The sequence below is a fragment of the Temnothorax longispinosus genome, chromosome 1 (genome assembly GCF_030848805.1).
Source record: "Temnothorax longispinosus isolate EJ_2023e chromosome 1, Tlon_JGU_v1, whole genome shotgun sequence".
Taxonomy (NCBI): Eukaryota; Metazoa; Arthropoda; class Insecta; order Hymenoptera; family Formicidae; genus Temnothorax; species Temnothorax longispinosus.
This window is the reverse complement of record NC_092358.1, coordinates 17,432,949-17,458,570: the sequence shown is the minus strand read 5'-3', so window position 1 is coordinate 17,458,570 and position 25,622 is coordinate 17,432,949. Positions and strand designations below refer to the sequence as shown.

The following is a 25,622-nucleotide window of genomic DNA, read 5'->3' as shown; positions in this document are numbered from 1 at the left end:
CTCGCTAATTCGCTACGTATATTTAGGGATCTACGAGTCGCACAAGCACGACGCGTAATTGAATCGAGCGAGCGGCAAGCTTTATGAACCTTTCGCAAATCTTAGCGACTGATAATTGAAAAACTGTAAATGCCGAGAACATAGCATCAAATAAAAAAATATAATGAATACTACGTTTGGACGGAGAATTATTGTAAATATTAATTGATGAATCAGAATCAGCAATTTTGTGAAGGTTTAATTATTATCCTCCGGTTTGGAAGATGACTAATCGTATTTGCAGACTAATGCACGATGTGGTAACATTTTTTGCTAAAACCGTCTCGACGCAAGTGCGAAATGATTCTTATAACAATTGTGTTTTCTAATTCTTTTTTATTTTCTTTGAAATTTTAATATACCTATACTCGTTTTTTCAACCCTACATTGCACGACTTCTTCTATGTTAGTCTTATTGTTTGTTGATAATTATTAATGTTGATTACTAAGCCATGTCAGCATAACAAATAATATTAATTTAATCATACATTTTGGTACTTTAAACATCTATCGAATATATTGATAATACTCATTAAAGACTCCACTAATCGAACATGATTATATTCGAGCGAAGGACTTCTCGGGATTTTCAGGCTTCGACAAAAGGCTTTCGATTTGTTCCATCGCCAATCGCGGTGTCCGCAGCAGCCTGAAAGTGTCGTCGGGTGCCTTCCGCCGTGCATGACAAACTCTTAATATAATTGATGATAATTTTGTGTCTGCTTATCTGATGATGACGATGACTGATGACCACTGTTATATGGGTGATTCTAGTGGGGCCTGTGTTCGGGGGCCGATGCGGCGCGGAGGCGCTCGGTCTGGGGCTGGGGCTGTCGCCGGGCCCGGCCTACAGGTTCGCTCTGCCCCCGGGACTCGCTGCCAAGACCACCCGCTGCCTTGTATTCGACCAAGGTAGGCCCACCAGCCATCTTCATTGCCGCGGCAGTCGTGTACCTTTGACCCTTTCGTGTTTGCATCCGTTCGGTGAATTCTTTTCCCGCGAAACTTTTGTTTCATTCGTATTATAATCCCGGAAAAAGAAATGTACACCAATGACAAAACAAGATTTACCAAGAAAATTGGCACAAGAACCGAAAGGGTTAATGAGAATGACTTTTATACGCGAGTGCAGCTAGCCGTGTAATTAAATCGCGCGTCTCTTCGTGCGAAAAATACACGAGATTATGTGTCAGATTAAGAACGTTACGCAGGCACATAAATTGTGCGTGACTGCTTCATCTCGTTTAAACGCAAATGAGGAAGAATCAGCGCGCGACTGCGAATTCGTTCGAAATGAAAACTTATTTTCGACTTATACCGTGGTCAAATATTCCCCGAGCAAGGACGGACGAATGAAAGCATAATTAACGTGAAGAACGACCTGCTCTGCACCGATAATCAGATCCGAAATGCATAATTAATTTTCGTTAAATAGCGTCTAGTTGCATCGGTAATTTTCGGCGAATCGCGTAATGAAAAAATAATAATAACAGGTAATTTGATCGAAGCAATTTTGGTAAGAGTGATTTTAATTTAATTATATTGATTGCAATTTAGTCCGTTTCATCACAATCATTAAAATTTATGAGGTTATTTCAACTGAATTATTTTGATTAAATTAACATTACTTTATTTGTAGTTACTATAGAGGATGTCTTGAGTCATCGCGCATATGACTCTAATAGCGTATCTTGCAGTGTATTAATTAAAATAGAACGTCCTAAGATAAAAAATATCTCTCCAAGTTACTAGATATATCTTTCAGTTAAAAATGGTAAAAATTGATCAGTGATATAATTTACGCGTTTATGCCTGTATAAATTGCGATTTATTATTATTATTATATATTTCATATATATTAATCCTTTGCGTCCTAGAGGTTTTGCTGTAAAACCACTATTTCATATTACTTTCACCGAATAACTCTCTATATAGTTTTGAAACAAAATCATCTTTAATTCTTGATTTGTGGAGCATTCTGGTAAGGTCTCTGATAAAGTCTTTTTCATTTTTATTTAAAAAGGATTTATTTATTTATTTATATGTGTAATGAATGTTTGTTTTTTTCAAAAACGTATTTTTTTCTTATATTGAGTTTTAAAGGGTTAAATGAGTCATAACCGAGTGATGATACTCAAGTAGAAATATGCCAATTACCAGTCAAACTTGATCTTTTGTTACTAATAATATTTTTCGCGTGAATTTATGTATACTTCTCGCTTCGCAAATCACGGGTCGTTACTGTCGGTCCTGAAAACGCAGTCTGAATTAAGCTAAAGTTAGAACAGTACAATCACATAATTAAATATAAATAATTAATTTAACAACACCGATTAATTTAACAAAACCGATACTAACGGCGCGTGTGGTTTGCGGAGCGAAATATTTACATAAATTTCCGCGAAAAATATTATTATAGACACAAAAAAGATTTATTCTAACCGTACATTGGCACATTTTCTATTATACTTGATTATTATACTTATTTCAAGTTTTTATATGTATCTTCAAAGGAGTATTGATTCAAAGGAAATTGTGCGATTTTAATCAATCACGGAAATGAGTCGTCACATTTTCTACGGCTATTTAATTTCACCTTCTTGATTGATTAAAATTGTAACTCCTGATTTATTGAAATCACATCAATTTTCACTCTTCTCGCGTAAAAGTTTGAAAAAAATGACGATAAATTATTTTATATAAATATTTCTTTGATCGAAAAAATAACATATTAAGCTTTTATATGAATTTATTCTTTAAATGAACGTCAGATTTTATATAATATCCGTCAAAGATTAACTTGTAAGAAACAGACTATTTGGGATTAAGCGTTAAGTCTTTTAAGGCGACAATAACAACTAGTACATGACCTTAGTATTTGCTGTGATTTACGACATGCCGGCGCGTAAGCAAGACCGCTCGTGTTGTTCGCACATCGAGATCCGGTTGGCACTTGATGGCAGGCAACAACGCGTGTGTTCGCGTTAAGCTGGAGTCCTACGGTGTGATTCGTCACGACTCGTGGCTTGCTTATGCTTGTCAATAAGTTCGCCTTGAATTAGCAAGCAACGAGCTATAACCCGCATAGGTCCCACGATTCGTGGCTCGCATAAGTTCGTCTTCAGCTGGTCTTCAGCTCTTCAGTAGCTTGAAATGGATAGCGAACGAGAAAAGATCGTGGTCTGTGCAGCAATGCATATTATTTTAAGTAAAGAAATTTTAAAAACTTTTAAAAATACAAAAGGCGATGACGGATAACGACAGTTTTTGATAAGTCTTTTGACTCGCGGCCTATTTACTGACTTTTAACGTGAAGAACGAATCATGAACCGCGAACTGCGAGCAATAGCAGAGCTATCCCGGTTCCACGTGGCTCGGTGTAATTGATTGGTATAGTTCTACGTGTTATGGGATGCGCTTTATCTCTCAAAATGTGAGAAGAGCGAGAACCGAGAGATAACGCGATTACCTTCCGTAAAGACTAATTATATTACTAATATGCGATTAATTACCTTACGATTAATGATTCGAGACGGCAGGTATTAGGAAAGCAGATATCTCGCGCGATTTATTAATTCAAATCACGTAATAGAAATCGATTGTGATAAAAATTGAAAATGTAAATAAACGACATTTGAAACGGCTATACGTATTATTTTAAATACTTGAATTTATCTCGTGTCGCGCTTTACAGTTTTCGTGGATTAAGATGTAATTTGCCTATTCGAATTGACAACGTTAAATAATAGCCGAGAAGCTGCGATGTACCAAGCGTTAATAATTTATTTAAAATATAAGGAACATAATATTTGACGTACGTTTACTTAGCAGTGCCCGTTGAATATTTCACGGCACGCGGCGTTTGTATTTGTGGCTTAGCGCGGTGCGCTATTGTTTACGCAAGGTCACGCGCGTTATCACTCGTGTGGTGTGGTGTTACTCGAGTCGGTATATACGCAGCGAGTCATTCCGTGTGTCGCGTTACCTCTCGAGATTGCGATTACTCCAACGGTCACATTACCCTACGCAATTAATTAGCCACCGCGATTCGTAAACGTATTGACACGGCTATTGAGATAGATATTTCACGCAGTTCATCCATTTAGTAAGAAACAAAGCGGAACGAAGTGGACTTTCTTCGCGATCCATCGCAATGGCAACGTTATTTCCGGAAATTCTTCGGCAAACAAAATTTTCTTCAGTTAACAAAATGTCGCGAAATGGATCTCCTGAGAGTCGAGCAGTGCTTAATTCATCGCACTGTACTTAATTAATGATCTCGTAATTTTATAATTCCGTTGAAAAACATCGCGGATGTCGTGAATGGTAAACTTTGTGCAACGTACATGCATTATTGTTAAATGCGATAAAATTGAAAGCAACTTGAGTGTAGGTGACATCGTGTCGCTGATGACAATATTGCTTACAAGCAATGTCGTCGACAATGTTTTTTGGTCTTGGATGAAGCTTTAGATATAATATCTCGTAGATTCATGATTTCAAGACGAATGGTCTAAAACAGATTAGCAATATTATTTAATCTTGAATATATACAATTATATATCGGTTTATATCCGACCGAAATTTATGAACTACAGCTTCTCAAACAAGCGGTTTTTGTAGTGGCGGTTTTATCCGGTTCGTCACCGTTATCGTTCGCGATTGTTACCGTATCGCAACGATATGTCGCAACGCGATGCACAATTGCGATCGTGTGCACTGGCGCATCAGGTGCGTCGGGCACGCAGCTGGCGAAAGGCTCGGCGGCGGGCGCGCTACTGCGGGTCTTAGGAGATTTGTGGACAGGAAGATGATCGTATCTCGTGGGCTTAGTGCGTGCAAACGCGCAAGTCGATCTAGTAGCTGGATTTGCGAGATCGATAGACCGTCGCGTCGCGTCGCATCGACCGACTGGCCGGCATGGCAGTGGCACGCCGAATTCGCGCGAGAACGAAGAACGGACAAACGGATCGATAACTTGACTCGCCGCAGCGGCGCGCCGGGCCCTCGGACTTAAGCCCGAAATCGATCGGAATCAGTATCTACCTTAGCCATTCCCTGATTCCGCCCTGTTAATTGGCCTGGCTCTGCGCGTCCCTCAAGATTAATGACTTTCATAAGGTGAATGCACCGGTATCTGACGCTTTAAGCCAGTGACTCTCAGCCGCATTGTCAAGTTTTCCGGGTAAAGGGCGAATTGTAATTAACACACGTATGGAAAAAGGAAAGGACTTATTCAACGAGAAATTATTATTAATAGCTACAGTGAAATATACATCAGTATATAAAAATAAACTCGGATATTGTTTATCGGGAAAATTGATGATCGCGTTATCGAATATGTATTTATTCTCACATATTTACATATAAAAAAAGCATACAACGTTAACATGTCGCCGTTTAATCGTCGCCATTCATTCGGTTTGCAATAGCGCGATCGAGATACCACTGCAAGTTGAGAATGATAATTAATGGTGAAAGTTAAACGGTGACACGTCCGGAATATTGTAGGATACATATGTTCCAAATTTTTTATCCCCGCACGCGCGCACGACACGCGTCCTAATTCCTAGTTTTATTGCCGCGTGAAAAGTGCGTGTTTGCTGTCGGTTTAGCGAATTTGTTAAAGCTGCTCTGACATGACGCTAATTTGGACGTCACACTGCGAATGTCTAGAAATACCTCGTACGCGTTTAGAAATCTTCCGTAATAATGATAAATTATTGACATAATTCTCCCATGCGGCATTATTGTTTTTAGTATTTTTATCTCTAATATCCAATTCCACCAATGTAGATTAACTTTAGTCCTAGTTTAACTTACTTTTCATCTTTTTCTAGTTCTTAGAACTAGAAGAAGATAAAAAGTAAATTAAACTGATTGTGAGATTAAATTAATCTACATTGGTTATAGAAATGGTCATGCATAAATCGTTTTATTTCATTTTTTGATAATACATGCTATAATATGCTATATTCATCTGTATAAGATATATCTTCTTCAGCTATTTTACTACTGACTCTACTATTTTTTTTCCAGTCAGTAATGGTGTTATAAAAATACAGCTTGAAATATATAGCATTGCAGTTTTTATAACAATTCTCTCAGGAAAGTTCTCAGATTGATTATCTTTGTTGCCGACGAAATGAAATATCTTATCATTGCCTAAGTTCTTTTCCAACTTTCTGACTTTACTGAAAAATAATACATAGCGCATTACGCGAGCTCTAATTTTTCGGTACGACCAAAGCATCCGACACGATTGCCAATTAAACCGCTTTTGCGGCGCGTCTTTCAGAATGCGGCAACGTTTTGAGGGCTCCGTTACAAATGGCTCGCGGTCGAACCAAGGAAGAATATATAAATTTTAACGACGACCAGCGTCGCTTCTTAATACCCGCGCGGGGCCAGTTTCGGTCGGGAGTTAGTGCCTTTCCTAGTACAACAGCGATGATCCTCTTCCCGCGGTACTTTTTCCCGCTCATAATCGTCGTCGGCGACCGGCATTCGCGGCTTGTAATCAAATCTCGTTGCTCCCCAAAACCGACTTTTAACCCTTAACTGGCAGCATAAATGCGTGACCATATTCTTTTCTGCAGTTGTAGGGATTTTCTAAAGGGATTTAGAGCGGTTTTCTTTCTAAGAGCACTTGTGGCAATATCCCTTAAACAAAACAAATGATGAAAGTATTTATTGCAAATAGATTGCATTATTATACGTGGTACAACACATTGATTTAAAGTTTAAACGCCAATTTTTTTTAAGAATTGAGAAATATCGATGAACAATAATATCTTTACTCTCTCTCAAGAGATTCAAAATTTTTAAACAAAATTGGAGGAAGACTGGTGGGAAAGCGGGCTCTGGAATATTCAATATAGTTACAAATTACGTAAAATATGGTGTGATTCACATGAAATAATTGTGCTTGAATATGTATCGAATTGTATTATATTTACATAATTTGTAATAAAAATTACGAAAATAAAATTTACTGATTGCGTTTTAAAATGTAATTTATATTTGTATTATTTAATATTGCTGATTGTAATAGTAAACATAAAAAAAATATTGATAAAACGTGATATACATTTATCAATTGAAACACATTTCGCGGATATTTCTTCGCAATCTCGTCGTATTTTGAAAATCCGGAACAAGTAGAGAAACCATGTGTTACACCCAAGAAAACAGAAACACGAGCGTTCGCCGGAATTGCCAGACCACTTCAACGCGCGCATAAATTCATATTTTATCACGGGATGCATAATATATGTATCATTTCAGCATATTTTAGACAGACGCTCTTGTGCATATTGTTCGCACATTTAAAGCTCAGCCGCAAGTATTTCGTAAACAAACATAATCACCGTCTATATTTTTTAATTTTGAACGTGAGATATAACATACTCGGGATTTTTTACTGCGAAATAAAAAATCTCTGCGCACATTTTAATGTATGTTTACCTTGGCTAAAAAAAATATCTCGTCATACCTATTTCTATCAATTCAATTTTTCTTGGAACGAAATTTTGTTATTACGAAAGGATACGTATTATGAAATATTAATTGCCTGAGCAATGTCACCCACAATGTCGAGGTTAAGCCGGGGTCTCGCGAATTGAAATTAAAATCAGTTAATTGACAATCCCGCGATAGAATATCGTCCAACTAATTAAATCGGTAATTAAAGGCCGTAAGAAAGATCGTGGATGAAGGAAACGGGGGCGGCGTGAAGAGATCTTCTGGATATTCTCTTGGAAGGAAATAAGCTGCTGTTAATTTATCGTAATCGCTCGGTGTGACTAAGTAAGTGAGCGACGCCTCGTAATATTCTTTATTAAAATATCGAGCTACTTCTCGCGTCTGTTCGAATTTATCCCCCGAGACACAACTCACCCCCTCCGAAAGTGTACCTCTGAGCGAAAAACGATCTGAATATTACTGATGCTTGCATTTTTATTATATTTTTTAATCAATTGTTTCCTTTATCTTATATAAAAAAAATACATATATATGTTATTCTGAAAATTTTTAACAAATTGTTCCTGTTAGAGTTAAATATAGTCTTGGTCGTGCTTAGTTTATTTGTTTTTTTTTTATTGTGTAATAATACTAACAAGATAATTTTGGCTTATGCTCATCCGCTTTGCGCTGGCGTTGAAATCTTTTAGGCGCGCGTTCATTCAGAAAATCCAGGGAGAAACGAAAACTTTTTCAGTCCACCCCCGACGTCCGAGGGGCAGAAGTGACGTTAATTCCCGGCGACAGAGGCAAAACGCTTCGCCACCCGGAAGGATACGCGTGACACGTCGTTTCGATCGATACACGCGTGTCCCCGGGATGTGATGGTGGAGACTCGTAATCGCATCACGAGGCGATATCTCGATTCGTTTAATCGGACGAAGGCGACGACGACGACGAGCGAGAGCCAGATGGACATCGCGAAAGTTGCTCTTTTCTCTTTTGTATCCCCCAGCCCTTTTATTACGGATTAATTAGCTTTTTCGTGAGTCAGCGTGACGGATCGTGATGAGAACGAGAAATGACGTGACTTTCTCCAACTCGAAAGAAAGGAGGTCTGCTAAAAGTGCGATCAAAGCACAAATCAGATTTCTGGATTCTTATCTCATTCTGTATTCTTATCACATCCATAAACTTTTATATCTTTTCTTTTATTTGCAGACAAATAATTCGTATTTTTAACTATTCATGCTGTGAGTTACGAATTAGAACTTATATAAATTAATTTAATTAAACTGACACATCTTCAATGAAAAATTTGAGAAAGTAGGAGACAAAAAGAGAAAGATAGAGGCAGGCAGTCGGGTGATAAAAGTCGAGCATCGCCGGACGAATAATCGCTTTTCATAAATAACCGTTGGCAATAAATCAATTCGATGCCGGTGGACTCTTTAGATTCCCAAATAAGCAATAACTGCCGAAGTGCGCGGGGACGGGAAAATGAAAAAGCGCGGACCACAATGGATCTTTTTTTTCAAAAGGGGAGGGGAGAACCCCCGGGGTAGAGATATAGGGGTGAGCCGCTAAGTGGGTCAGTACCGGCACAATGCGGCAGACATGCAACAAAAAACATGTTGTTATACGGACCGCAACGGAGATGCGCTCGGTGCATACGCGTTTTATCCGGGCCGATATACCTGATAACGAGTTCCGAAAAAGGAAAAAAAAATAACTCGCTCTACAGGAAATGGATATTGAAATGCGTATTCTCGGCGAGGAGGTCGAAGTAGGCCGGATATTGAAATATGCTTTTGCGTGGGGGAATATCGCGGTGGGGTTCGATGGAAGTTTGTGCATTTTGAACAAAGGCGATTTTTTTCGCAAAGAAGGATCTGCAAGTTAGGAAGAGATTTTAATATTCTTTTAATCAGCTTTAAGTTTAAAGAAAAAATGAGGACCGAAAAGAATTTTAATGTATCTTTTTCAAAATTTTTTTTAATATATTGATTGAAGACTGTTTGATTGAAGCATGACTGCGATTTTGGATCTCTTGTTTCATGTAGCTATTTTGCGTCACGCTGTTTCCTATTTATTTCTCGTTAAAAAGCCGATGAATAAGAAATGAGCGACGTGTCTTTGTTCATCGAGTAAAAAGTAATCTTGAAGAAGAGAGGCGAAATGTAGATCTAGAGGCAACGTCTGTCTCGATCTTCTCGATCATTTCAGTGGAAACGACTGGCGGGAATTCGCTCATGTGACAACAGAGATATTATTTTTCATAAACGCGGCGTAAACGGCCGTTTCGCGTGATTGCGTGGATCCTTGGAGGAGTACGCGAACGAAGATCCACTCTATGTAGGATCTACAGGGTGATTTCTAGTTATGCTTTCATGAAATTTACAAAAGGCCGCGTACGAGGCTATTTTTCCAACGATATTTTTCGAGATAAACTCGTAACTTTTTCCCAGTCTCAAACTACATGATACAAGTGTCTCCGGTATTATGATACAAAATATTTCTAGTATCGAACACGATAGTGTTTAGCATGATAATATAGCTCGCCCAAGGTAATTAAGGATTAATTAAGACCGGGTGGATCATTCGAAAACTGGAATTACCCAGTCATGTAAATATTCTCGCCACGGTATCCTAAGCATGCATTTAATCGCGAGGAGCGGGAGGGAAACTGCCGCCGCGCGAATTCGTTTACTTTCTATTACTCTGTTTTTATCAGGGGATGAGATCATTATGCGAGAGGCTTCCCTCACCACTCCGCGTGACGTCTTGCATCACCATTTTTTTTTTCAGTCGGGCTCCAGCCGGAGAGAAGCTTCTCGCCTCTCCGCGCGCGACAGTAATTTTACTTAATTAAATTCCGTTCTTTCCGCCTTTGGTGGCGCGACCCCTCGTTTTCGGGCCGGCCACCATCGACTAACCACCCTCCCTCTCCTCCCTAGAGCAAATGCCGCCTTTTCCTAACGCGTCACTCGCTGTATCGCCACTGATTTTTCTCTTCCCGTTTCTGTCGCTCCGTTCTTGCCCCGTCGTCGCAGCTTCAAACGGTTTTTCTCGGTGGACGATCTCAGCTATCGGGAGAGACGGATACCCTCCGAAATGAAAGGGACGGATTTAAAAAACTTTCAAAAGGAGTACTGGAACGTTTACAAATTATATTTTCAAACAATATTAGCCTTGGTATTGCGTATTTTTTTCCATGCTATGTTATTTTATATGAGGAATTTTCACACTTACCTATTATTATATATTACTGTATATCAATTCATTTCAATAGCTTAAAAGTTGAAAGTTTGATTAAAAAATTGAAAATAAATTTTGAATTAATCTTTTATTGAGAATCCGTTTTAATTTTTATTAAAATTGTTGTAAACAAAAGAGTTAAATGTTTTAATTGTAAAGGTTAATGGATTGTAGTTTGTTTGTGATAGATGTATCGCGTGTATCATAAGTTTTTTATATACATATAGCATGCCTCTTAAACTCTTTACGGAAGGCTTGAAGGACTCGTTACACGTGTTAAAGTATCTCGCTATCATTACCTCCTCTGTCAAGGCGTTCGCCGAATAATATCATCGGCGATGATTTACATTTAATAGCGGGGTAAAAGCGCGGCGAGATGTCAGCGGAGTCGTAACGAGGGAAGAATGTATCTATCGCGGCTTTCGCAGTCGGGATAACGTTCACGGCTGCTCGTTAAGCGCCGTAAGAATTAAAGCAGCAAAGAAGGGCTCGACCCGAGCAAGACGACGAGAGAGAGAGAGAGAGAGAGAGAGAGAGAGAACAGCTTCTTATTGCCACTTCATCTGCAATTAACATTTATGGGCGCGGACGAGTGCCGCTGGAAAAACTAATTAAATATTCTGTGACACGCCGCGAATCTTAGGGGCCGATACTTTGTACATAGTAGTACATAGTTTCAACCCTTGAACGTCGACGAGGAGAAAAGGAATAAAGAGATAAGAAGTCGCCAATGGGAAACATTTCTTTCGGTCTTGCCGGATTTAATTCGCAATCAACTATACTCTAGTATTTTATAATGGATGGACGTGAAAATAATTAAGTACTATTATCATATTGGCAATAGACAAGAAAATTTATTTTAGTAAAATCTTTTTATTTATGCATTTGTGCATATTATTCGCATTTTATAATTTTCAATCTTGCATGCTTACATTGAATTTCTTTTTAAATAACTGTATACATTTTCTCATACATTTTTATAACACGTGTTTAATTAAGTTTCTATTATCTGATAAGTCGGATTCAAATTTTTTAATCTCAATCATCAGGGAAGAAAACACGTAGCTATCGACACATCTCGCATCCAATTAAATCGACCGGCTTTAAACAGCGGCAAACTGCACGCGGCTTTGTCGCACACCCGTTTGCGTAAAACGTACGTCATCTTTCAGCGCTGATGAACGCCGGTGTAAACGCGGTATAATCGCGACGTGTTACTACCTATTTGTCGGTCGGCTCGTAACGCGGGTCGGCCAACCACCCTTCCTCCCCCCGGGAGAGACGGAGGGACGAGAGAGAGAGAGAGAGAGAGAGAGAGAGAGAGAGAGAGAACCGAGGGTTAGTTCGCGGCGTGGTCGGATGAGAGAGTATATCTAGCGGATTCGTGTGTGCAAACCACATCGGATGGTGGTTGTCGGGCGCGCGATCCGCGTGTAAGCCCCTCACACACGATAAGCACCAGCCGATAACGGAAAAGCATCCCTCCGGCGCGCACCCTCCGCGCGCGCGCGCGCGAGCGAGCGACCAACACTCGCTTCTCGTCTACCCCTCCGGGTAACTCCTCGTCACGAGGGGCCACCCTAGCACGACGGACGCTTTAAATTTTCGCCGATTTTCTTTAAAATCTTCGGGAGGGATGCCGCGCGCGCGGACAGCCGGGATGGCGAGGAGATAAAGGCGAAACAACCCCGTCGTACCGTACACCCTCGACCCCCGCGCAAGGCGACAAGATAGCGCTGACGGATAGGGGCAGCCGCTGCGCCGCGCCGCGCCGCGCCGGCTGGGGCGATGAGAGCTGTTTAGAGATTTTCGAAGTGATAACGCAGAAACACGGCCGCGAGCGCGCGTTTAAATCCGCGTGCGCGTATGTGCACGCTACTGCCGGGGATTTTCACTGATTTAGTTTCCTCTCGCCACCGTTTTTCCCGCACCCCATTCCTCTCTACTGTTTGTCAGTGACGAAATGCGCGGATTCTTCCGGAGGAGAGATGAAATTTGCCGCACGACTGATCGGTCGAATCTTAAATCGCTTCGTTTCAGTTGCATTTTTATTCGAAATAATCGGTACATCTCGCGCGATTCGTAAAATTCTTTACATGATATTGACATTACATAAATTTTTCTTAAATATTTTTTGTTTTTAAACAGAATAAAATTTTATTGTATAAATTATTGTATGTTATTGTATAAATGAGCTAATAAAGGATTTTGTTAGCCCAGATTACTTTTGAATATATTGATATGATTTTACATTTACATATTTATTTTATTATTTTTATTTAATGAATTTTCTTTCTTTCAGACACGATCGGACAAATATTCAATATTTGCAAGAACAATATAGAACAAATTTAAAATTCTACGTTTTACCGTTGCTTCCTTACCTATTATACATCTAGCGATCAATTTTTTTCTTTTTTTGAAATATGGCATTGTCATCTTCCTTCCGATTTTCGATAACGATACAACAGTAGCTACGAAGATCCGCCTGGATTTAGTTTTTCTGCCCGCGCTTTTTGGCTCCGCCATCCTTTTTTGACAATCGGTTTATAGCGACGCTCCTACGACGAGCAGCTCACGCGAATGGGTCCGTTTAACACTATCGCGCCCGTCGACATTTTCAGCGCGCATTGATCTCGACTGTCGCTTCGTTATCGATAATCTCCCCGGCTAACGAAAAAAATCATGTGTCGTTTGTTTCACCGTATTTACGAGCCAATCTCAGCCGACTAAATTTTTACTATTCCGCTTGCGCTATGTTTCTTCGTGGCTTTGTTGCAATTTCAGCCATTGTTGCACGAATTCTGAAACAGCAGTCAAAATTAATTTAAATAAATTGCGATATTTTTTTTATTACTAAACTATAATTTTATTAGAATTGAAAATATCAACAGTATATATTGTCACTTTTTCTAATTATTATAATATTAGGACAGTTAGGCAGATTTAGAAATTGGAAATTATAAATTATTAGAATGTTATTATGAGATGGTTATGAGATCAAACATCTTAGGTTATTAGATGAAGTATACGTTAGTCTATTATGAACGACACAACTATCTTTGCGACGTCATGGTACATCTTCTTCTTCGGCCCAAAAGAACTTAAATAATATCCCGCGTTGACGTAAAGTTGACCAAAAGTAAAACTCCTCGAGATTTATCCGTATCCCAGAGGCAGAGCACGACGTATATCCCCATGTCACCGTTTTTCCCACCGCTTTATAACTTCTCTTCACCACCCCTGTCCCTTCACATTTTTTTTCTTTTTTTTTTTATTAAACCACCGCGCGCTATTTGTAGTCGACTACGACGACACGAGAAGCAACAACCTGCTGTAACCCTGAGATATTATGTAGCCGTGCAAACCGCGCAATGACAAACGTCCGCTCGCTATCCCGTGCTCTCTCTCTCTCTCTCTCTCTCTCTCTCTCTCTCTCTCTCTCTCTCTCTGTCTCTCTCTCTCCCTCCACAATCACCCCCGAGCGTTACCTGCCGCGCGAACGCGCAGGGGTGAGGGGCTGCGTTTTTGCGGCTCGCACACAAACGAGCGCGATTCGCTCGTACATACGTCGCTTGTGCGTACCACGGCAATATGGAAGATCATATGTCATGCCGGGGGTGACGGGGGTGCGCGGGGCCACGGACTCGGCCGGGGGTGGCACGCACACCCCTCTGGAGAGAGAGAGAGAGTCGGCCGCTCTCGTTCCGTTTGCACACCCCGTCCGTTTTCAGTACGTACACACCGCACGACGTTCAGGGGTGGATGGAGGAGAACACGTTCAAAAGAGCACGCTGCTCGCGAGTGGACGAGATCATTTTGGGCCTGCTTTATTCAGCATATCTCGGAACGTAATTCAGAACGGTTATTGTGCATAGAAACATTGAACAACTTTAGCTCTCATTTTCTACAATCAAAAATTAATCACGTTTTACACGATGCTTACTTTACTCAAGTTAATTTCTAAGATCTAAAATTAATAAATTTTATTATACTATATGTATATGATACAATTTTATGTATATGTATCCTACGATAAGATATATTATGATCGAATCGAAATCAATCAAGACTTTAATACATCGCTTTTCAATTCGTCAATATAGATATTATTTATTTCCTGCGCTATTGTTTCGATCATAATAGTTACGTTACTCCAATTCTATCGCGACAGTTGAGGTTTGATATTCCGATAAAATAAATGTTTCGATGTATGTACGGCGCGCGCAAACGTGGCTCTCGTGGGGCGATATCAAACGCCGACCGGCCCTGCTGCGCTCACACGCGCTCGCGTAGATTGAATTCCCGCAAACGGCGATGTAACGCCGCTGGCGGAAACGAATAAGCCAAATAAAATAAATAGTAAGGGCTTTCCGCTGTACCGTTTTCCCGCGCGCGAGGTGTGTGTGTGTGTGTGTATGTGTGCGTGCGCGTGTGTGCGTGTCGCGTGTGCGTGCGCGCATACGCGCGAATCCGCGTGATGTACGCGCCGTGCGTGCATGCGAGCGTGTGCGCGTCCCGTCGTTGCTGTCGCCCGGTCGTGCGTGCGGCTTATTAATCTGACACTAAAGCGATATAAAGCGGCCGCCCACACGACAGCTAGGATAGTACTTCATGCTTGCTGCGATCCTCCGTGTAAGCGGCGCGTCGCTACCTTCGATATTCGCGCGGATTAACCTGCTCGCCGTTGAAAAATCTCGAAGATGATAGCGTGTAACGAATGATACCAATGATACACTTGTTTTAAAAAAGCATTTCAGCAGATATATATCGAAATTGGTTAATTAATTAGTTATTTTTATATATATTTTTACATATTCATATAACATGTAGGGGAGACCAGGGCGAAGTCAGCCCCGGGACGGAGTCGTTTTTGCAATTATCTTGAAATCTGTATGTTGTGTGAACTCGCCATTAATACTGTAAGCGCGGCTTATGGTGCCCACGTAACCAACGGAGTTTAGTGAGGTTACGTGCCATGTTGTGATTCTTATCGAAGCAAACGTGTTTTCGTAGGTCAAAAGTAAAATTTCTTTCGTGTCGAAAGTTTGTAATATCTTAAGTATTATTGTCTCTCCGAATCTCAAAGTAAGTGATTCTAAAGAATAATGCATGCTAAACACAAATCCAGTGCAGGTTTTTTATTTTCATAGATTTCTATTATTTTATAAGCGACCAAACCTAAAACTTGTGTTCGGGGCGAAGTCGTTTTCAAGCTAAAACGAAGTCAAGAAAGCTAAATAATATGTGCTGCGTATATATGCTCGGAGATAATAGAAAACAGAGCCGATAAAAAACAGTGCATTTCGTGTAGGCGTAAGGCACACAACGAGTGCGTGCGTTCGTCAGACTCTGTTTTTACATGCTTTAACTGTTAGCGAAAACAAAAATTGATTTTTTTGAAATTATTTTCCGCTTTCTATTTTTCTACTTCTAAAAAACAATGAATAATGTATTCTATTATTTTTTATGAAAAATAAAGTGTATTCTATTATTTTTTATCAAAATTATGTATCTTTATTTAAAATCCAGTCCGAGAATGAAGACACGACTCCGCCTCGGGAATTTTGACTTTTCGATTTTTACACCTTTGTCGTTTTTACTCTATACCGGTTAAACAAAGCGACCTAAATTAAAAATGCCTATATACATTTTGTAGCCAAGGGTTCACTTTTTACAATGGTATACTATATTTTACTAAAATGATTTATTTTGTTGTTAAAAATCGGCACCGAAAAAAAAGGACCGACTTCGCCCCGGTAGTCTCCTTTATTATTTTTGAAAAAATGAAGATCATTGTACAAAAAAAAAACTTATTGATTAATTGATATGTTATTATCAGTATCACTTTATTGAATATTTTTGGAGGTTTATTCGGTATCTTTAAAAAGGGAAAGCACAAAATTTGTTGTAAAAATAATGTTGATGAAATCCCTTTCTGAGAGATCGCGTATATACACAGCGACTTTTGGGTGCGCGATAGTCGCGCGAAGGGGTGGCGCCGGGGGCGGCTGGTTGATATAAAGCGCATAGCGCAAGTCGGCCGTGGCGAGACTCTTTGTTCGGGTAACAATATAAGGGTGAATCGCGGTCGAGGATTGTTTGCGCCATATTGTTAGGGTGGGAGGATGATTCGACCATTTATTACGCCGGCATTCCAGCCTGATAATACTAGTAACACGACTGCTAACCGGAATGCCGGGTTTATTCCTTACTGTTATAATCAGAAAAGATGTCCCCCACCGAATGGGAGAGCCCGCGGATTGCCAATATTTTGTCGCGCGGCTCACGAGAGTTATTCGTTAATTACATTTGTATTTATTTATACAATTGATGGATTTCAGAATATTAAATATTGCATTATATATTTTTAAAAATTAGAACAATTTTGTTTAATGTCTAATCTCTAAACTCTTATTAATGATTAGCTAAGAACCTTGAATGATTTATTTCTGCTTTGAAAATTCCGTAGATCTCAACGACATATGTCGCTATAAATCCAACAACACTCCGGCGCGGTTGGAGAGACACCACCATCCTCCCTCTTTCCTATCGCCATCGCGACATAAAGGGCATCCGTGATATCCGCCCGGTAGGAGCTAATCGATGCACATTTTGCCAGGGCGATTTCCGTAATTGCGGCGACGCATTAAACGTCGTATGCATCGGCGACGGCGGCGGATGCTCGTTCGTCAGGGGGTGGACACTCACAAATTAGAAGAATTCCACCATAAAAACCGTTTCGGGGGAAGAACGGGGGGGAGAAGTTGGAGAGGGCTGCTGGTCGAACTCTCGACAGAGCTTCGCGGAATACCGTGGGCGGCGGCGGCGGTATTGTGCGCCACCCGATATTAAAATGCCGGTGATTGATGTGTGTACCGTGCCGGGGGAAAGAGTGAGAAAGAAAGAGAGAAAGAGCCGCGTGTTACGCGATACGCGGGGGTGGCCAATGGGACGCGCGCCACTCTTCACCCCCGAAGCGGCACCTTACTAAAATACGGGGCTGTCATAACGGGGTGATATTGCGTCTTCCCGCAGGGGCCCACCCTGTTTCTTTGTAACCGTCGGAGCGAAGTATCCGCGCGGCTCGGTCAGCTCGAAAAAAGAAGATAGAGAAGGAAAATAGGAAGGTATCGCGCGGCAATCGGTGTATTTATATCCGCGTAAATCATTTGGGCCATTGTGTCTTGTCTGCTTCCGAAAAATGCGGTCTGCGTAAATTTCATGATCTTTGCGATTTTATTCTATGTTGTAAAATTGACTTTGGAGGAGGCCCAGGTCCTCCGACTCGGACTGTTGCGCCATTGAATGTGAAATGAATAAATGTTGTAAAATATTTTTTAGGGTAATAATAAGCGGTATAAAACATTTTTGTTTTTATGAAATGTTATGGAAACATTAATGAGACATAAGTACCTAAAGTATGTATTCCGCCTGTAAAAATTTTAAAAAATTACAAAAGATACATTACGATTATATTACATCCCACGAACGCGCAACAAAAAAAGATATAATAAATAATTGATATTTTAAAAATACTGATGTTTATTTTATATGTGGTAATTAACATTTTAGAGTGATTTGATGTAAGTGAAACATATCAAGCTTTGCACGATAAGAGAAAGATAAAACGAACGAAGTGAGAGAAGCATATTTTGTCACGAGTTATTCTATTTATGTATAAAACAATGAACAAATCCAATTTTCAAAAGAAAATTTCTTACAGCAAATAGTTATCATAATTGTTATTATGATTAATATATAATTTTGCATAAAAATCTTGAATTAATTACGATACAATTAAATTACTCGTTCGACATTGCGTTTTTATCTTTTACTCCAATTTTCTATAACTGTTCATTCTCCTTGTTTTTCTATATCAGCAGATAATTGTTGCCAGAAAATTTTCTCTTTCCCTCTTGTTCCACTTCGCGTACCTACCTATCCTAAACTATCTCGATGGTTTTCAATCGCGGGACTTCTCTCCTCTTCAGCCTCATCGGCGTTTACATCGATTTATTACGTCGTGGCTCTCTCCCCGAAAGCTCGCGGAAATCGAACGATCGGCGAACGGTTAAGTGTGAGTGGCGAGACACCGCGGAAACCGAGTTTTGCGGTGCTAAAATCAATTCCGTGTTTGCCTGTCAATTTGTCGCTAATGGCCGGCCAGGTAACACCTGATGATAACGCGCGCCATTCCCTGGCAGTTTACCTCGAATGTCGATTTTAGTATTGAAGCATTCAGGCACCAGCGCGGCTGACTTCCCTAGATTAGCCGCTCTCCAGGCAGGACACTAGAAATACCGGGTGATACATTTTTAAGACGTCTGCGGTACTCGTAACATTTGCAAAAGATTCTCAGTAGTTCCTCTCTTGCTATTAAATTTGTAACAATTTTCATCTTTGAAGCAATACAATAAAAACTTGTAATTTTTTAATAATAAAACTAAAATTTAATGTATTATTTCAATTTAATTGAAATTGCGAATTTGTTAATGACATAATAAAAGTATATATAATATATAAATGAAATAATACAGGGAAATTTTTGCGTTTTTGAATCCCGAATACATTTTGCATTTTTCCAGCCCGTCCCGGAAATCGTCGACGGAAACGAATTCATCCAGTAACGCGATAAACATTGAATGTTGCGAGAAGCAAAAACAATAACGATTTTGCGGGCGATGCATTTAATGTGATAATTAATAATATAATGTCGTAATTACGTTCAATGTAATAACCAATAGTGATGTTGAATATCGTATGAGTTTAATGTTTGAGCCATCCATTTTTCCATTCCGCGCCTATTAAAATAAAATATTAACGACGAACGTGTGTATGCGTGTGTGCGTAAAACGGGAATCATTAGCGAGATTCCTCTATAGTGATGATGAAAATAAATTTTGTTGTATAATGAACGTTTCTTTGCGCTCGAAATTTCTCTCCCGAAATATTCGATTATCTTTTTCAATTTTATCATTTCCAACAGTTACCAACTTTCATGCATAAATTATTAACATTCACAGCGTAATATATTAAATATGCACAAAATAGAAGGAAATTTAGACTTAGGAGTTTCGTTAAAATGATGAAAATTTGTTGATAATATTGTAAAATGTACAATGAATCAAAAATGTTTAATGCATCGATGGACTTGTATACATTGCCTGAAAAAAGTTATGTGCTATTTATTACTCTGTGCGATGCGCAGTATTTTTTACCACAAAAAAATTATGTATGTTCGTTATCGTGCAAAGCTTGATGTTTCATTTACATCAAATCACTCTAAAATATTTATCACGACATATAAAATATAAACATCGGTATTTTTAGAATATTAATTATTTATTATATCCTTTTTTTGCGCGCGTGAGATGTAATGTAATCGTAATGTATCTTTCATAGTTTTATAAAATTTTTGCAAGCGGAATACATACTTTACTTATATCTTATTAATACTTCCATAACATTTCATAAAAATAAAATGTTTTATACCGCTTATTATTACCCTAAAATATATTTTGTAACATCGCATTACGCATAAAACAACATGATTTATATTTTTTACTGAAACATTGTATAATGTTTTTTTTTTAGTGTTTTAAATAATTTGATTTTAAACCACAGTAGTTTTTTAAATATTATGATCCCAACTAGGACATAAAAGAAGCTTAATAGGTAATGTCGAAAAATAGAAACAGAATAAACGATATTCTAAATCTGTCTTTTAAAACTGAAAATTCGAAGAAAAAAAGAAGATAATGATTAAAAAGTACTAACTCTTTCGGAGAACGGATACAACAGTGCAATCGATGATTGAAATTGTGCAACGCCGATGTTATATAAACAAAAATATATTGAATAGGTCTTTTGAAATTTAGCTATCTCTATATAGCTGTAATGTGCGCGGAATGAGATTTGAATGCCACAGAATACAATTTCAATCTGGTTTAATGCGTATGTTCCGCATTGCGGTTGATTTACCGCCGACCGTTGTTTTTTTTTTCTCGATCGAAGAGCGAGTTAATGCGCCGACGTCCTCGTAATTTTTCGGCAGCGGCGTGCGTATCTTTCAGCGCTCGCGAGAGCGAATTGTTAGGTAATGGCCCTGCCGCGTATACAAGAGCGTATACGATTAATACGGCGCCTATCAGTTTTTCATGGAGAAATAATCCTCTCAGCGGGGGTCTACGTCATATCGGCCCCGCGTCACGAGGTGGAAAAAGGCAGCACGTGTTCCGCGACCGAATTTTACATTTCGCCCGGTGGCCGCGGCGGGCGAACCGCGCGGCAATGCGAAAGAGCACGCGCGCGGCTTCTCACCCTGTGGCCGAATAAAAATGAAAATATAACGCGCATGTAATATCTGGATTACAATACGATCGGTCGGTGTTGTTTCGGAAAATATTTGCGTTGCTTTTGGTCGAGAAGAGCGCCGTCGAATTTCAGCGGTCTATAATACATAGGTATACGGAGATCTCGCGTTTCTCTGTTTACGATTTGTTTCTTTTTTTTCTGTATCAGCGAATTAAAAAGAAAACTTACAACTGTATTGGACATAGTGCGGATAACGATTGTTCGCATATGTAGATTAATTTTAATAATAATGATAATTTTTATGTGTCAATTCTTATAGTAATCTTTTAAATAATCGCATGAAAAAGATGTAAATCGGAGTTTACCTATTTTACTAAGGTTTAGACTGCTCTAAGCAAATGTATGAATAAATCGTAAAGTCGTAGCTTTATACGAAGCAATCACAAGAAGCTCAGAGTTTTATGTAAACCACAGTTCCGTACCAGCATCTGTACTGTTCATTATTATATATCCATGGTTACAATTAATGAGCGACTAAGGATAGGATCCAGTAATGAGCTGTTATTTGAGAGCTTTGAATAAAAGAAACGTTAGAAAGAATGTCAAATGGGTTTGAAAAATCTCTCACCTGTCTTGTTTCACCCACTAGCGGATCCTGACGTCGATAATGGGGAAGGTTTCAGCAAAATTTTTTGGTTTAATATTTTTCTTATTGTTAGTATATTTTTTTTTATTGTTAATATTACGCTTAGCTTTTACTCCAGGATCAACAACGAGGACGTGATAAAACTTCTATTCCTGCTTTAATGTTTAATGCATTTTTCCTAGATTTTTTAAACAAATCGAACAAAACTGATTTTATTATTTGGAAGGGAGGTTTAATCTCCCTCCACTCTCTAGGATCCGCTAGTGCTTTTACCCATACGCATTGCATGTATATAAAAAGTAAGTTATGGTCAGTGACTTTAAAGCTAATGTGTGTTTTTTATATCTATATTGTATTCTTCTTCAATTAAGCCATTGAATATAATATATTTATGTTTCGATTTATCATGTATAATAATAACACTGAAAATATTATAAAACTCGCAAACCGTTTACTAACAGCTTCTAGCTAGCCGTAAGATTTACGAGAAATCGTATATATTTACGAGTGATCGTATACGACCTACAATACGCATAGAATTTTTTACGAGTCTTACGATTCTGTTTGGAATTGCACCATTAGTTTATTTTGCTTTTAATCAAACTCGAAGTCCAATTTCGATTTCTTCACTCAACATTTCTTTTGCTGGATAAAGGAGAAACTCAAGATACGTAACACACCGAATAATTTTAACCAAATATATTATGTATATATTTTTATTTTATGTGTTAATTTTACTTTACATATGCATAATAGTGTATTAAAACTGTAGAATTCCAAAAGCGATTACTCAGAAATACTTTCGCGCAAGCAATCGGGAAACCGTTCTCTATCGCGCCGTCGCGTAAGAAGCTAGGATATGCATCAAGGAGGTTTAAAACGCGCCGCGGTAAAGGCGGTTTAACACTCCCGTAACCCGACTGCCGGAAAAAGACGAGAAATTTGTATTTGTCGGCTCGTTTCTCGCTTTTACGAGGAGCATCTATTCACATGAACAACCCCCGCCCATCTCCTTTCCTCCGTGTTCGCTATCCCCCGCGGTGTTCTCGCGTTGTATACGCATCGCTATGCAAACTCCTCCGCGATCTCATCCTCGATAGGATGCAACCAACCCTCACGACGCCCTCGTAGCACTCGTGCTACCCTCACGAGAGCTTTCGATGCCTCTTTCCATTTTTTTTCTCGCTTTCACAAGGTTTTACGAGATGCGCTCGTATAACGTCGGAAGAGCGACCGAGAGATTCTCCGGAGAAATGTGGGACTAGCGACGATATGCGAATGACAACAATCGAATGCGAGGTTATAGTACTCGCTCATTTCAAATTTTATGTCGCAGATAGTGGATATATCCATCCATAATCATTTAAAATCAAAATCGTAGATAGTGCGCATTACTATAGTAATGCGCACTATCTACGATTTTGATTTTAAATGATTCGAGTAAAGCAAACAAGAGAAATATACATATATAATATACCAACGGACTCTAATAAGTATATCGATGTTTAGCAAAAAAATTTATTTCATATTTTTTATATGAAAATAATTATAAGAACTCTTCAAGAGATGCATAACAGATTTTTAAAATAAGTTTTTAAATTACCAAATTAAAGAACGAGCAAATATCAGTCTTTTGAAATAACGTGACTATAATTAATTAAATATTTTTATTTTGTACTGTTACTTCTTTAATTAAACCTCTACTTTCGAAAGGTTACTATTATTCGTCCAATTTTTATTATGTCTAGACATAATTTTAATTCAGCGAATTTTTATTATGTCATGACTAATTTTAATTCTGCCGCTAGGGAATTTTTAAGTCGATTCTTATGAATCAAGCTTGAATTCGATGTCTAGGTGTCCCAGGTTGCCGATAATGAGGTCCACATAGTGCGCTCCATAGTTTTCGGTGTCCAGGTGTATTAATACCTTGAATTCGATGTCCACGTGTTCCAGGTTGCCGATGACGGGTTCCAGATAGTGCGCTCCATAATTTTCGGTGTCCAGGTGTAATAATACGTTGAATTCGATGTCTAGGTGTCCCACGTTGCTGATGACGAGGTCCACATAGTGCGCTCCGTAGTTTTCGGTGTCTACGTGTATTAATACCTCGAATTCGATGTCCACGTGTCCCAGGTTGCCGATGACGGGATCCAGATAGTGCGCTTTATAGTTTTTGGTGTCCAGGTGTAATCGTACGTTGAATTCGATGTCTAGGTGTCCCAGGTTGCCGATGACGAGGTCCACATAATGCGCTTCGTAGTTTTCGGTGTCTACGTGTATTAATACCTCGAATTTGATATCTACGTGTCCTACATTCAGATTTAAAGTTATTAATACACCTAGACACCGAAAACTACGGAGCGTACTATGTGGACCTCGTCATCGGCAACCTGGGACACGTAGACATCAAATTCAACGTATTATTACACCTGGACACCGAAAACTATGGAGCGCACTATTGGACCTCGTCATCGGCAACCTGGGATACCTAGACATCGAATTCAAGCTTGATTCATAAGAATCGACTTAAAAATTCCCTAGCGGCACTTTCTGCCAAGCGTAGAGAACCTTCTTTTCCGGCAGCGGTGGTAATACGATGTAATAAGGATACGAAATCTCTCCAGATAAACATGACAAAGCAATTGACTCAATATATATTATATATATATATATATATATATATATATATATATACCTAATTTTACTAATTTACCTAAATAGAAATCTTCCTCCTGACCGATAAGTCTATCGACCTAATTTCGAAATACGCGCGCGATATCGAAACTGGCGATACCTGCGCCGCCAGCGTCAAAAAAGTGAAAGTGACATTTCTGATTATATATATATGTCATGTAAGACGTCGGCGTTAGGAGAAGAAGTATCTTAATATTAAAATTTTCACATTTGGACTTTGCGTCGCAATATCTCCGCTCGTAGGGCACGTAGCGGAATATTATAAGAGAAACCCCCTCCCCCCCAATTGGACCCAAGCTATCGATCAAGCCTACTTAGAACTTGATCCGTTCCCTCGTTATCGAGATCTCAACATCTCGGGTACTCACAACCCGTCGCGTCGCGTAAAAGAGTCACGGTCGGTCTCGCTTCGCGTGTACTTGGCACGAGACACTACCGTGTCTCTTGATGTACAAAAGTTATTTCTAATGTTGGGTTAACGTTATTTTAACGTTTATAATAATAAAATCAGAATCGATAAAGTCAAAATGATTCGTAATTATTCCATTAATGTTATTAATCATTTTCGGTATGCATCCGTTATTTTTTCTGCATTTTTCTAGATTTGTCTTGAATGATACACATAAATTTCCAGGTTTTCTAAGTGGAGGGAGTGTCACGTAAACTGTTTTGCTCGACTCTTTCCACGTCACTAATCGTCGTAGTCATATTTCTTTCACATTTTCCGAACATCCTGTCACATTACTTTCGTTCCCTCAAATTACCTAAAATAAGTTTCAGCTTTCGAGTGGAATACCACAGAATGAGTTAGCCCATTATTCTATTTTCAGAAACTGGGAGTTGACTCGTAAATAGATACCAGCACACGAACTCGAAACTCAAAAGAGTACACGAAACAATTTTTGGATATATATTCCGTTTTAAACTGTTCCTTTACATTATGTTGAACATTAATTGCGGTGTCAAAATAATATCAGTATTTTATAATTAGAAGAAACAAATAAGAGGATAACATCTTAACATTCTAAAAGTGTACTTTAATCTAATATTTTTGCAAAAGCAGTCATAATTTTTTTTCAATATTTAGTTTTTTGAAATGCTTTCAACACATTTCAGTCTTCGTAGCATAAATAATTTGTGATTATTTCCAAATTTCAATACATTCCAGAATAAATTTTTTATTTTCTACCACAATTAATCT

At 38.9% G+C, this 25,622-nt stretch overlaps 1 protein-coding gene across 4 annotated transcripts in view; it reads left to right on the top strand.

The window, feature by feature from the left end:
• The window catches only part of LOC139812680 (E3 ubiquitin-protein ligase RNF220), a 173,968-nt gene that overhangs the window by 41,454 nt on the left and 106,892 nt on the right, over window positions 1-25,622 (top strand). For 3 of the 4 annotated variants that reach the window (XM_071777737.1, XM_071777712.1, XM_071777719.1), the window contains one exon: window positions 814-951. The exons of the other annotated variant lie outside the window; for it this stretch is intronic. In XM_071777737.1, coding sequence (XP_071633838.1) covers window positions 814-951 — 138 coding nt within the window. The remainder of the gene's footprint in view (window positions 1-813; window positions 952-25,622) is intronic. 4 annotated transcript variants of the gene reach the window in all.